At 45.4% G+C, this 15,092-nt stretch overlaps 1 protein-coding gene across 1 annotated transcript in view; it reads left to right on the forward strand.

The window, feature by feature from the left end:
• Window positions 1–15,092, forward strand: part of C3 (complement C3) — a 74,899-nt gene that overhangs the window by 19,279 nt on the left and 40,528 nt on the right. The window contains exon 12 of the mRNA XM_077261790.1: window positions 14,772–14,975. Within this exon, the coding sequence (XP_077117905.1) occupies window positions 14,772–14,975 (204 nt within the window). The remainder of the gene's footprint in view (window positions 1–14,771; window positions 14,976–15,092) is intronic.

The raw sequence follows: 15,092 nt of genomic DNA on the forward strand, positions 1-15,092 counted from the left end.
TTATGTTATTAACTGATAAAAAGAGAGAAACGCGCTGACGATGCCTCAGAACTTCAGTGTATCATATGGACTTTACATGAATATCAATGTACTGTAAAGTTCTAGCTCTTCTCAGTGCTGATGCAGTTGATTGACCGGTCTCTCTCCATACACTTAGATGACAGAGAGACCTGTCAATCATTTGCAGTGACACTTGGAGAAGCCGCCGGTGATGGAGCATTAAAGTTTATTTTCTCTGAAACACTTGAATGTTTCCGAGAAAAACAATAACTAGCTGCGATTGTATGGCCAGGCTCTGATTTATTCAGTGGCATGAATCCATGACAGGTTAATATATATAATCAAGCAAATAAGGCAGCACACTGCAGTGCTGAAATATGCAAACATGAAACATGAAAACTGAACTGCATTACTGCACTAGAAATATGAAAAATGAGAGCGTTTAGCGCATAAAATTGGCCAATTTTATGTGTACCTGGTAGCCACTTTAGGGCATCTCTGTTGTGAATTCCGCTCTTGGGCTCCCTCCGGTGGTTGTAAGTAGCACTTTTGTGAATTCTGCTCTTGGGCTCCCTCCTGTGGTTTTGAGTGGTATAGCTGCTTCTTGGATTTAGCATCAGCAGCTGCGTCCATTGATCTTCTTTCTGCTCGGCTATATTAGTCTGGCTTTATCCCTCAATCAATGCCAGTTGCCAATTGTTCCTGCCTGGAGGCACGGCTCTTGGATTTCCCTGACACTCTGACTCGTTCAGCAAAGATAAGTCCTTGCTTGTCCTTTTGCAGTCCACTTGTTGTGGACTTATTGTTCAGCACATTCTATGTTTTGCTCATTTGTCCAGCTTATCAGTATGGATCTATTTAACTATTAATTTTATGTGTACCTGGTAGCCACTTTAGGGCATCTCTCTTATACCAGGTCCTACGCTTTCCTTTCCTCGCAGAGAATAAACGTCTCCATGTGAATGGGTACCTGTGAAAACCTCTTCTTAAAATAACATTCTCTCTCTCTGTGGAGGGGTAATGGACCTGCTGCAATAAAGACACCTGTGGCTAAGAGGCGGAGTGCTCGGTCAGAAGGCTAAAGAATACATTTCAAAAAACTGACCGTCACATCCAAACATAGACTAAGTGTGAACAGGTGCTGAACCCAGAGTCACCAACTCGTATACAGTCAATGTTTGGATGTGACGGTCAGTTTTTTTAAATGTATTCTTTAGCCTTCTGACCGAGCACTCCGCCTCTTAGCCACAGGTGTCTTAATTGCAGCAGGTCCATTACCCCTCCACAGAGAGAGAGAATGTTAGTTTAAGAAGAGGTTTTTTCAGGTACCCATTCACATGGAGACGTTTATTCTCAGCGAGGAAAGGAAAGCGTAGGACCTGGTATAAGAGAGATGTGTTATGGACTGGTAATTTAGGAGCGACATGCGACTAGCTCTGGGCAGGTGGTAACTATACAGACCGCAGTTCCTGATCTTAACACAACACTAGCAGTAGCCGTGGAATGTTCCTGTCACTCCCTGGACATCTCGTCACAGCCGGAGAACTAGCTACCCCTAAAGGTAGAAAACAGAAAGCTATCTTGCCTCAGAGAAAATCCCCAAAAGATAGGACAGCCCCCCACAAATATTGGCTGTGAGAGGAGAAGGAAATGACATACGTAGTATGAAACAAGATTTTAGCAAAGGAGGCCAATTCTAGCTAGATAGACAGTAAGGAAAGAAACACATATTCCAACTCCCCCTCAACCAATACCGGGGCAGGAGGATCCACAGAGGGAACCACAGGTACCACATATCTCCGCAACAACGATCTATGGAAAACATTGTGGATGGCAAAAGAGGCTGGAAGGGCCAAACGAAAAGACACTGGATTGATAATCTCAGAAATCTTATAAGGACCAATAAACCGAGGCTTGAACTTAGGGGAAGAAACCTTCATAGGAATATGACGAGAAGATAACCAGACTAAATCCCCCACACGAAGCCGAGGACCAACACACCGACGGCGGTTAGCAAATTGCTGAGCCTTTTCCTGAGACAACGTCAAATTGTCTACCACATGAGTCCAAATCTGCTGTAACCTGTCCATCACGGAATCAACACCAGGACAATCAGAAGGCTCAACCTGCCCTGAAGAAAAACGAGGATGGAAACCAAAATTACAAAAAAAAGGTGAAACCAAAGTAGCCGAACTGGCCTGATTATTAAGGGCAAACTCGGCCAACGGCAAGAAAGCCACCCAATCATCCTGATCAGCAGACACAAAGCATCTCAAATAGGTTTCCAAGGTTTGATTAGTTCACTCAGTTTGGCCATTTGTCTGAGGATGGAACGCCGAAGAAAAAGACAAATTAATGCCCATCCTGGCACAAAAGGACCGCCAAAACCTGGAAACAAACTGGGAACCTCTGTCAGACACAATATTCTCCGGAATGCCATGCAAACGAACCACATGCTGAAAAAACAATGGAACCAAATCAGAGGAGGAAGGCAATTTAGGCAAAGGTACCAAATGGACCATCTTAGAGAACCGGTCACAAACCACCCAGATAACAGACATCCTCTGAGACACACGAAGATCCGAAATAAAATCCATGGAAATATGTGTCCAGGGCCTCTCAGGGACAGGCAAAGGCAAAAGCAACCCACTAGCGTGGGAACAGCAAGGCTTAGCCCGGGCACAGGTCCCACAGGACTGCACAAAAGAACGCACATCCCGCGACAAGGAAGGCCACCAAAAGGACCTAGCAACCAAATCCCTGGTATCAAAAATCCCAGGATGACCGGCCAACTCAGAACAATGGACCTCAGAAATTACCTTACTTGTCCATCTATCAGGAACAAACAGCTTCCCCACAGGACAGCGGTCAGGTTTATCAGCCTGAAATTCCTGAAGCACCCGCCGTAAATCAGGGGAGATAGCAGAAAGAATCACCCCTTCCCTAAGAATGCCAACCGGCTCAAGAACTCCAGGAGAATCAGGCAAAAAACTCCTAGAGAGGGCATCTGCCTTAACATTCTTAGATCCCGGAAGATATGAGACCACAAAATCGAAACGGGAGAAAAACAGGGACCATCGAGCCTGTCTAGGGTTCAGCCGCTTGGCCGACTCGAGGTAAATCAGATTCTTATGATTGGTCAAGACCACAACGCGATGCTTGGCTCCCTCAAGCCAATGTCGCCACTCCTCAAATGCCCACTTCATCGCCAACAACTCCCGATTGCCGACATCATAATTGCGTTCCGCAGGCGAAAACTTTTGGGAAAAGAAGGCACATGGTTTCATCAAGGAACCATCAGAGTTCCTCTGTGACAAAACGGCCCCTGCCCCAATCTCAGAAGCGTCAACCTCAACCTGAAAAGGAAGAGACACATCAGGCTGACGCAAGACCGGGGCAGAAGTAAATCGGTGCTTAAGCTCCTGAAAGGCCTCCAGAGCCTCAGAGGACCAATTTGCCACATCAGCGCCCTTCTTCGTCAAATCAGTCAGGGGCTTAACCACACTAGAGAAGTTGGCAATGAAACGGCGATAAAAATTAGCAAAGCCCAAAAATTTCTGGAGGCTCTTCACAGATGTGGGTTGAACCCAGTCATGAATGGCTTGGACCTTAACAGGATCCATTTCTATAGACGAAGGAGAAAAAAAAAACCAAAAAAGAGACCTTCTGGACCCCAAATAGGCACTTAGACCCCTTCACAAATAGAGCATTATCATGAAGGATCTGGAATACCATCCTGACCTGCTTCACGTGAGACTCCCAATCATTGGAAAAAATCAAAATATCATCCAAATACACAATCAAGAATTTATCAAGATAATTGCGAAAAATATCATGCATGAAGGACTGAAATACAGAAAGAGCATTAGAAAGCCCGAAAGGCATCACCAGGTATTCAAAATGGCCTTCGGGCGTATTAAATGCAGTTTTCCATTCGTCACCCTGTTTAATACGAACAAGATTATACGCCCCTCGAAGGTCAATCTTGGTAAACCAACTAGCCCCCTTAATCCGAGCAAACAAATCAGAGAGCAAAGGTAAAGTGTTATGGACCTGGTGGTTAGGAGCACCCGAAATGACCTGATGGTTAAAATGAAAAAACCTGGGACCAGCTCTGAGGAAGTGGTAACTCTACTGACCGCAATCCCTAATCCTATCACACACACTAGAAATAGCCGTGGAGCGTACCTAACTCTCCCTAGATGCCTCTTCACAGCCTAAGAGCTAACTACCCCTAAAGATAGAAATAGCAGCCTACCTTGCCTCAGAGAAGTTCCCCAAAGTAAAGGTAGTCCCCCACAAATATTGACTGTGAGTTAAGAGGAAGTAACAAACACAGGAATTAAACAGATTTTAGCAAAGGAGGCCGAATCTTCTCTAGACAGACAGAGGATAGGAAAGGGAACTATGCAGTCAGTATTAAAAACTACAAAAACCACGCAGAGTGTGCAAAAAGACCTCCACACCGACTCACGTTGTGGAGGTGCAGCTCTGCACCCCCAGAGCTTCCAGCTAGCAAGGAAATATCATAATAGCAGGCTGGACTGAAACATAGCATGTACTGAGAAATATATTCAAAAACCAATGAACAGCAAATGGACTAGCGAGGACTTAGCTTCTGCTGGAGTAGACAGGTCATCTGAGAAATCCAAGAGAGATCTGAACCAGTACTGAGACATTGACAGCTGGCATGAACTAACGACCTGGGCAGAGTTAAATAGGGAAACCAGCAGCAGCAATAAACGAAGACAGCTGAGAAAGCCAACCTCAAAAATCAGCAGTTCCACTTAAAGCCACCAGAGGGTGTCCAAGGTCAGAACTCACCAAAGTACCATTCACGACCACAGGAGGGAGCCCGAGAACGGAATTCACAACAGTACCCCCCCCCCTTGAGGAGGGGTCACCGAACCCTCACCAGAGCCCCCAGGCCGATCAGGACGAGCCAAATGAAAGGCACGACCCAAATCGGCAGCATGGACATCGGAGGCAACAACCCAGGAATTATCCTCCTGACCATAGCCCTTCCATTTAACCAGGTACTGAAGCTTCCGTCTCGAAATACGAGAATCCAAAATCTTCTCCACCACATACTCTAATTCCCCCTCAACCAACACCGGAGCAGGAGGATCAACGGAAGGAACCATAGGCGCCACAAATCTCTGCTACAACGACCTATGGAACACATTATGGATGGCAAAAGAAGCTGGAAGGGCCAAACGAAAAGACACAGGATTGATAATTTCAGAAATCTTATAAGGACCAATGAAACGAGGCTTGAACTTAGGAGAAGAAACCTTCATAGGAACAAAACGAGAAGACAACCAAACCAAATCCCCAACACGAAGTCGGGGACCAACACAGCGACGGCGGTTAGCAAAACGTTGCGCCTTCTCCTGAGACAACGTCAAATTGTCCACCACGTGAGTCTAAATTTGCTGCAACCTGTCCACTACAGAATCCACACCAGGACAGTCAGAAGGCTCAATCTGCCCTGAAGAAAAACGAGGATGAAAACCAGAATTACAAAAAAAAGGCGAAACCAAAGTAGCGGAACTAGCCCGATTATTAAGGGCGAACTCGGCCAATGGCAAGAAGGTCACCCAATCATCCTGATCAGCAGAGACAAAGCATCTCAGATAGGTCTCCAAGGTCTGATTAGTTCGTTCGGTTTGGCCATTTGTCTGAGGATGGAACGCTGAAGAAAAAGACAAATCAATGCCCATCTTAGCACAAAAGGACCGCCAAAACTTAGAAACAAACTGGGAACCTCTGTCCGACACAATGTTCTCCGGAATGCCATGCAAACGAACCACATGCTGAAAAAATAATGGAACCAAATCAGAGGAGGAAGGCAATTTAGGCAAGGGTACCAAATGGACCATCTTAGAAAACCGATCACAAACCACCCAGATGACAGACATCCTTTGAGAGACAGGAAGATCAGAAATGAAATCCATGGAAATATGCGTCCAGGGCCTCTTCGGGACAGGCAAAGGCAAAAGCAACCCACTGGCACGAGAACTGCAAGGTTTGGCCCAAGCACAAGTCCCACAGGACTGCACAAAAGAACGCACATCCCGTGACAAGGAAGGCCACCAAAAGGACCTAGCAACCAAATCTCTGGTACCAAAAATCCCAGGATGACCAGCCAATACTGAACAATGAACCTCAGAAATAACCCTACTAGTCCATCTATCAGGGACAAACAGTTTCTCCACTGGACAGCGGTCAGGCCTATCAGCCTGAAACTCCTGCAGCACCCGCCGCAAATCAGGGGAGATGGCAGAAAAAATCACCCCCTTTGAGAATACCAGCCGGCTCAGAGACTCCCGGAGAATCAGGCAAAAAACTCCTAGAAAGGGCATCAGCCTTCACATTCTTAGATCCCGGAAGGTATGAGACCACAAAATCGAAACGGGAGAAAAACAGTGACCATCGAGCCTGTCTAGGATTCAACCTCTTGGCGGACTCGAGGAAAGTCAGATTCTTGTGATCAGTCAAGACCACCACGCGATGTTTGGCTCCCTCAAGCCAATGTCGCCACTCCTCGAATGCCCACTTCATAGCCAACAACTCCCGATTGCCGACATCATAATTACGCTCAGCAGGTGAAAACTTTCTAGAAAAGAAAGCACACGGCTTCATCAAAGAGCCATCAGAACTTCTCTGAGACAAAACAGCCCCTACCCCAATCTCAGAAGCATCAACCTCGACCTGAAAAGGGAGCAAAACATCTGGCTGACGCAACACAGGGGCCGAAGTAAAACGACGTTTAAGCTTCTGAAAAGCCTCAACGGCCTCAGGGGACCAGTTCACCACATCAGCGCCTTTCTTCGTCAAATCAGTCAAAGGCTTAACCACACTAGAAAAATTAGCGATGAAGCGACGGTAAAAATTAGCAAAGCCCAGGAACTTCTGAAGACTCTTCACAGATGTAGGTTGAGTTCAATCATAAATGGCCTGAACTTTAACAGGGTCCATCTCGATAGTAGAAGGGGAAAAAATGAAGCCCAAAAAGGAAAACTTCTGAACTCCAAAGAGGCATTTAGACCCCTTCACAAACAACGCATTAACACGAAGGACCTGGAACACCATCCTGACCTGCCTTACATGAGACTCCCAATCATCCGAAAAGACCAAAATATCATCCAAATATACAATCATGAACCTATCCAGATACTTCCGGAAGATGTCGTGCATAAAGGACTGAAACACAGATGGGGCATTAGAAAGCCCGAATGGCATCACCAGGTACTCAAAATGGCCCTCGGGCGTATTAAATGCTGTTTTCCATTCATCGCCCTGTTTAATACGCACAAGATTATACGCCCCTCGAAGGTCAATCTTGGTAAACCAACTAGCCCCCTTAATCCGAGCAAACAAATCAGACAACAGAGGCAAAGGGTACTGAAATTTGACCGTGATTTTATTGAGAAGGCGGTAATCTATACAGGGTCTCAGAGAGCCATCCTTCTTGGCCACAAAAAAGATCCCTACTCCCAACGGTGACGAAGACGGGCGAATATGTCCTTTCTCCAAGGACTCCTTTACATAACTCCGCATAGCGGCATGTTCTGGCACAGATAAATTAAACAGTCGGCCCTTAGGGAACTTACTACCAGGAATCAAATTAATAGCGCAATCACAGTCCCTATGAGGAGGTAGGGCACTGGACTTGGGCTCATCAAATACATCCTGGTATTCCGACAAAAACTCAGGAATTTCGGAAGGAGTGGAAGAAGAAATTGACATCAAAGGAAAATCAGTATGTATCCCTTGACAACCCCAACTAGACACAGACATTGATTTCCAATCCAATACTGGATTATGAACCTGTAACCATGGCAAACCCAACACGACAACATCATGCAAATTATGCAACACCAAAAAGCGAATATTTTCCTGATGTGCGGGAGCCATGCACATGGTCAGCTGAGTCCAGTACTGAGGTTTATTCTTGGTCAATGGCATAGCATCAATCCCCCTTAAGGGAATAGGAATCTGCAAAGGCTCCAAGAAAAAACCACAGCGCCTGGCAAACTCCAAGTCCATCAAATTCAGAGCAGTGCCCGAATCCACAAATGCCATAACAGAGTAGGACGACAATGAGCAAATCAGAGTAACAGAGTAACAGATAAGAGAAATTTAGGCTGCACAGTACTAATGGTGACAGACCTAGCGAACCTCTTAGTGCGCTTAGGACAATCAGAGATAGCATGAGAAGAGTCACCACAGTAAAAACACAGCCCATGACGTCTGTGTTCTTGCCGTTCAGCTCTGGTCAAAGTCCTATCACATTGCATAGGCTCAGGCCTTTGCTCAGAGGACACCGCCAAATGGTGCACAACTTTGCGGTCGCGCAAACGCCGATCAATCTGAATGGCCAAAGACATTGATTCATTCAGACCAGCAGGCGTGGGAAACCCCACCATAACATCTTTAAGGGCTTCAGAAAGACCCTTTCTGAAAATTGCTGCCAGGGCACATTCATTCCATTGTGTAAGCACAGACCACTTTCTAAACTTCTGGCAATATACTTCTGCTTCATCCTGACCCTGACATAGAGTCAGCAAGATCTTTTCTGCCTGATCCACAGAATTAGGTTCGTCATAAAGCAATCCAAGCGCTAGAAAAAATGCATCTACATTAAGCAATGCAGGATTTCCTGGCTCAAGGGAGAATGCCCAGTCTTGCGGGTCACCACGCAACAAAGAAATAACAATCTTTACTTGCTGAATGGGGTCACCAGAAGAGCGGGGTTTCAGAGCAAGAAACAGTCTGCAATTATTTTTGAAATTCAAAAATTTAGATCTATCCCCAGAAAACAAATCAGGAATTGGAATTCTAGGCTCTAACATCGGATTCTGAACTACATAATCTTGAATACTCTGTACCCTAACAGCGAGTTGATCCACACAAGAGGACAAACCCTGAAGATCCATATCTACTCCTGAGTCCTGAACCACCCAGAGGTTAAGGGGAAAAGAAAGACAAAACAAGCAGCAAAGAAAAAAAAATTGACTCAGAACTTCTCTTTTCCCTCTTTTGAGATGCATTAACACTTTGTAGGCCAGCTGTACTGTTATGGATCTGGTGGTTAGGAGCACCCGAAATGACCTGATGGTTAAAATGAAAAAACCTGGGACAAGCTCTGAGGAAGTGGTAACTCTACTGACCGCAATCCCTAATCCTATCACACACACTAGAAATAGCCGTGGAGCGTACCTAACTCTCTCTAGACGCCTCTTCACAGCCTAAGAGCTAACTACCCCTAAAGATAGAAATAGCAGCCTACCTTGCCTCAGAGAAATTCCCCAAAGTAAAGGTAATCCCCCACATATATTGACTGTGAGTTAAGAGGAAGTAACAAACACAGGAATGAAACAGATTTTAGCAAAGGAGGCCGAATCTTCTCTAGACAGACAGAGGATAGGAAAGGGAACTATGCGGTCAGTATTAAAAACTACAAAAAACACGCAGAGTGTGCAAAAAGACCTCCACACCGACTCACGGTGTGGAGGTGCAGCTCTGCACCCCCAGAGCTTCCAGCTAGCAAGGAAATATCATAATAGCAGGCTGGACTGAAACATAGCATGTACTGAGAAATATATTCAAAAACCAATGAACAGCAAATGGACTAGCGAGGACTTAGCTTCTGCTGGAGTAGACAGGTCATCTGAGAAATCCAAGAGAGATCTGAACCAGTACTGAGACATTGACAGCTGGCATGAACTAACGACCTGGGCAGAGTTAAACAGGGAAACCAGCAGCAGCAATAAACGAGGACAGCTGAGAAAGCCAACCTCAAAAATCAGCAGTTCCACTTAAAGCCACCAGAGGGTGTCCAAGGACAGAACTCACCAAAGTACCATTCACGACCACAGGAGGGAGCCCGAGAACGGAATTCACAACAGTAAAGGGTATTGGAATTAAGAAGGCGATAATCAATACAAGGTCTCAAGGAGCTATCCTTCTTGGCAACAAAAAAGAATCCTGCTCCCAATGGTGACGAAGATGGCCGAATATGCCCCTTCTCTAAAGACTCTTTAACATAGCTCCGCATAGCGGAATGCTCTGGCACAGACAGATTGAAGAGTCGGCCCTTAGGGAACTTACAGCCAGGAACCAAGTCGATAGCACAATCACAGTCCCTATGAGGAGGAAGGGAACTGGACTTGGGCTCATCGAATACATCCTGGAAATCTGACAAAAATTCAGGAACATCAGAAGAGGGGGAAGAGGAAATTGACATTAAAGGAATGTTACTATGTACCCCTTGACAACCCCAACTAGTCACAGACATCGATTTCCAATCCAACACTGGATTGTGTACTTGTAACCATGGAAAACCCAGTACAACAACATCATGTAAATTATGCAACACCAGAAAACGACAATCTTCCTGATGTGCTGGAGCCATGCACATAGTCAGCTGAGTCCAATACTGAGGTTTATTCTTGGCCAACGGTGTAGCATCAATACCCCTCAAAGGAATAGGAATCTGCAAAGGCTGCAAAGAAAAACCACAGCGCCTGGCGAAATCTAAGTCCATCAAGTTCAGGGCAGCGCCTGAATCCACAAATGCAATGACAGAGAAAGATGACAATGAGCAAATCAGGGTCACAGACAGGAGAAACTTAGGCTGTACAGTACTAATGGTAACAGATCTAGCGACCCTCTTAATACGCTTAGGGCAATCAGAAATAGTATGAGCAGAATCACCACAGTAAAAACACAGCCCATTTTGACGTCTGTATCCCCTCTGTTCCACTCTAGTCAGAATCCTATCACATTGCATAGGCTCAGGACTCTGTTCAGAGGACGCTGCCATATGGTGCACCACTTTGCGCTCGCGCAGACGCCGATCAATTTGAATGGCTAGGGACATAGATTCGCTCAAACCAACAGGCGTGGGGAACCCCACCATAACATCTTTAAGGGCTTCTGAAAGGCCCTTTCTGAAAATTGCTGCCAGAGCATCCTCATTCCATTTAGTGAGCACAGACCATTTTCTAAATTTCTGGCAGTACAATTCTGCCGCTTCCTAACCCTGACACAGGGCCAAAAGTGTTTTCTCAGCATGCTCTACAGAGTTAGGTTCGTCATACAATAATCCGAGCGATTGAAAAAATGCATCTACATTAAGCAATGCCAGATCCCCTGACTCAAGGGAAAATGCCCAGTCCTGAGGGTCACCACGCAGCAGAGAAATAACTGTTTTAACTTGCTGAGTGGGGTCACCAGAGGAACGGGGTTTCAGAGCAAAAAACAATTTGCAGTTATTCTTAAAGTTCAAAAACTTAGATCTATCCCCGTAAAACAAATCTGGAGTAGGAATTCTAGGCTCTAAGGCTGGAGTCTGAACAACATAATCTTGGATACTCTGAACTCTTGCAGCAAGCTGATCCACACGAGAAAATAAACCCTGAACATCCATGTCCGCGCCCAAATCCACCCAGAGATTAAAAGGAAGGAAAAAGACAAAACAGACTAAAGAAAAAAAAAGAAAAAATGGCTCAGAACTCTTTTTCTTTTCCTTCTTTTGAGATGCATTCAACTCATTTTTGGCCAGTTGCACTGTTATGGACTGGTAATTTAGGAGCGACATGCGACTAGCTCTGGGCAGGTGGTAACTATACAGACCGCAGTTCCTGATCTTAACACAACACTAGCAGTAGCCGTGGAATGTTCCTGTCACTCCCTGGACATCTCGTCACAGCCGGAGAACTAGCTAAAGGTAGAAAACGGAAAGCTATCTTGCCTCAGAGAAAATCCCCAAAGGATAGGACAGCCCCCCACAAATATTGGCTGTGAGAGGAGAAGGAAATGACATACGTAGTATGAAACAAGATTTTAGCAAAGGAGGCCAATTCTAGCTAGATAGACAGTAAGGAAAGAAACACTGTGCGGTCAGTAACAAAAACTAGAAAAAGTCCACCGCAGAGATATGCAAAAATTTCCACACCTGACTAAAGGTGTGGAGAGCAAAATCTGCAGCCCAGAGCTTCCAGCTTAGTTAAATAGATCCATACTGATAAGCTGGACAAATGAGCAAAACATAGAATGTGCTGAACAATAAGTCCACAATAAGTGGACTGCAAAAGGACAAGCAAGGACTTATCTTTGCTGAACGAGTCAGAGTGTCAGGGAAATCCAAGAGCCGTGCCTCCAGGCAGGAACAATTGGCAACTGGCATTGATTGAGGGATAAAGCCAGACTAATATAGCCGAGCAGAAAGAAGATCAATGGACGCAGCTGCTGATGCTAAATCCAAGAAGCAGCTATACCACTCAAAACCACAGGAGGGAGCCCAAGAGCAGAATTCACAAAAGTGCTACTTACAACCACCGGAGGGAGCCCAAGAGCGGAATTCACAACAGAGATGCCCTAAAGTGGCTACCAGGTACACATAAAATTGGCCATTTTTATGCGCTAAACGCTCTCATTTTTCATATTTCTAGTGCAGTAATGCAGTTCAGTTTTCATGTTTCATGTTTGCATGTTTCAGCGCTGCAGTGTGCTGCCTTATTTGCTTGACTGTATGCGAGTTGGTGACTCTAGGTTCAGCACCTGTTCACACTTAGTCTATGTTTGGATGTGACGGTCAGTTTTTTGAAAAGTTTAATATATATAAGCATGAAAAAAAATTCTCTACTCTATTTTTTGTTACATATTTTGTTCCCGAAGACAGGGAAGGGTCAATGATTGGGACTGATATAGAAAAAATAATGACGATTGTATATTGTAAATTGATTTTTGAAAAAAGAATAATAAACAGTTCAAAATTAAGTCTAAAATGTCCTTGTCTCTGAATTATGCTAACCTGGCTTTAGGGATAGTTTCCACCTTGTATGTTATTCGATGACATTTTACAAGAATATTCTCAGTTTCTGTTTTAGTGCCTTAGGGTGCTTTCTCACTGCGATCAGGTGTGTGTTCCTTAGCCTTATCGGGTCTTGCGTCCGCACCCCCCTCAAAATTAGTGCCACGGGACCATAGACTATAGGAGTGCCAACAGAGCAAACGCGCGCCCTGTCATGCATCATTTTCGGGAGTGTACGCCTACTGGAGGCAGACACTCAGACATATAATACAAAATCCCAGTAAAGGCCCCGTCTCACTAAGCGATTTACCAACGATCACAACCAGCGATACGACCTGGCCGTGATCGTTGGTAAGTCGCTGTGTGGTCGCTGGAGAGCTGTCACACAGACCGCTCTCTCCAGCGACCAACGATCAGGGGAACAACTTCGGCATCGTTGAAACTGTCTTCAACGATGCCGAAGTCCCCCTGCAGCACCCGGGTAACCAGGGTAAACATCGGGTTACTAAGCGCACGGCCGCGCTTAGTAACCCTATGTTTACCCTGGTTACCAAAAAAAACAAACAGTACATACTCGCCTTTCGGTGTCCAGGTCCCTCGCCGTCTGCTTCCTGCTCTGACTGAGATCCGGCCGTACAGTGAGAGCAGAGCGCAGCGGTGACGTCACTGCTGTGCTCTCACTTCTCACTTTGCGGCGCTCAGTCAGTGAGAGCAGGAAGCAGACGGCAAGGGACCTGACGGACATCAGAAGGCGAGTATGTAGTGTTTGTTTTTTTTTACATTTACGCTGGTAACCAGGGTAAACATCGGGTTACTAAGCGCGGCCCTGCGCTTAGTAACCCGATGTTTACCCTGGTTACCAGTGAAGACATCGCTGGATCGGTGTCACACACACCGATTCAGCGATGTCAGCGGGACCTCAACGACCAAAAAAAGGTCCAGGCCATTCCGACACGACCAGCGATCTCGCAGCAGGGGCCTGATCGCTGGTACGTGTCACACATAGCGAGATCGCTATGGAGGTCGCTGTTGCGTCACAAAACTTGTGACTCAGCAGCGATCTCGCTAGCGATCTCGCTATGTGAGACGGGGCCTTAAGAGGAAACATAATCTCAAATGGTGGTACTAGGTCAAGATATCCAAACCACCAATAGCATCAGCCATGAATAGCGCCCACTATATTGGTAAACATGCAAGAAAACGCAGTGCAAATCCACTGATAAAATTCAATCAATATATTTAGTCGTAATAATTTCACAAAAGTTTTAAACAAACATAGAGGCAAAAATTAAGACAGAATACTGATAAGAGACACCAGTGCAACACAACTGCAGCACCAATAGTGTGACAGAATGATTCAAGTATACTCTTAAATATACATAAAGTGTCAGTGCAAAGATAATGTAAAGAAAGCAAAGACATAGTAAATACCCAAGTGAGGTGTAAAGATACTGTCTGTCCCTCGCTGAAATGTCACCAGGTCATAACCCCATGTAAATTTTACCCATCACTGTCAAAGGTGCCACACACTATGCCCCGATGCACAACAGCACGCGGAAGAAGCCCACACAAAACACGCGTCGGGGCATAGTGTGCGGCACCTTTGACAGCGATGAGTAAGATTTATGTACATGCCCAATAATGATGCACGGCAGAGCGCACATACACATTATAGTCTAAGGCTTCGGCAGAGCATACATTCAAATCCCATTTTGCATTTGGTGCAGACGTAAGCCCCAATGGGGTCACTGAACGGGGGCCTGAACGCAATGTGAAAGAACCTTTAGTCCTAGGTCTATAGTCGTGATGATGCAATGTATGGCATCCGGTGATAAGTGGAAATAGGCTGTAATAAAAGAATCTTTAAATTTTGACCAGAAGGAATATTCATTTTTTTTCCTTGGTGACTCAATGTACCCTGCATTTTTGCAATCTTTACTGATTACAGGTGAAAACAGCAAGTCCTCAGCTCCCTGCTGCCCGGCAAGCCACAGAATCAATGACAGCCACTGCTTATCAGTCAGGTGGAAATTACTTGCACATTGGTATCACCTCCGCAGAAGTCAAGCCTGGAGATAATCTTGCTGTAAACTTCAATATTCGTAATAACAAAGCAGCCTTACAGAACCAGATCCAGCACTTCACCTACCTGGTAAACACTTTCTACTGTATATATTCCACAACTCAACATTGTCACATACAGGGTGAACTCGCAGGATTATCTTGGGGCTACCATCTTTAAGGTTTCATTCACACGTCCATTTTCCAC

The sequence above is a fragment of the Ranitomeya variabilis genome, chromosome 5 (assembly GCF_051348905.1).
Source record: "Ranitomeya variabilis isolate aRanVar5 chromosome 5, aRanVar5.hap1, whole genome shotgun sequence".
Taxonomy (NCBI): Eukaryota; Metazoa; Chordata; class Amphibia; order Anura; family Dendrobatidae; genus Ranitomeya; species Ranitomeya variabilis.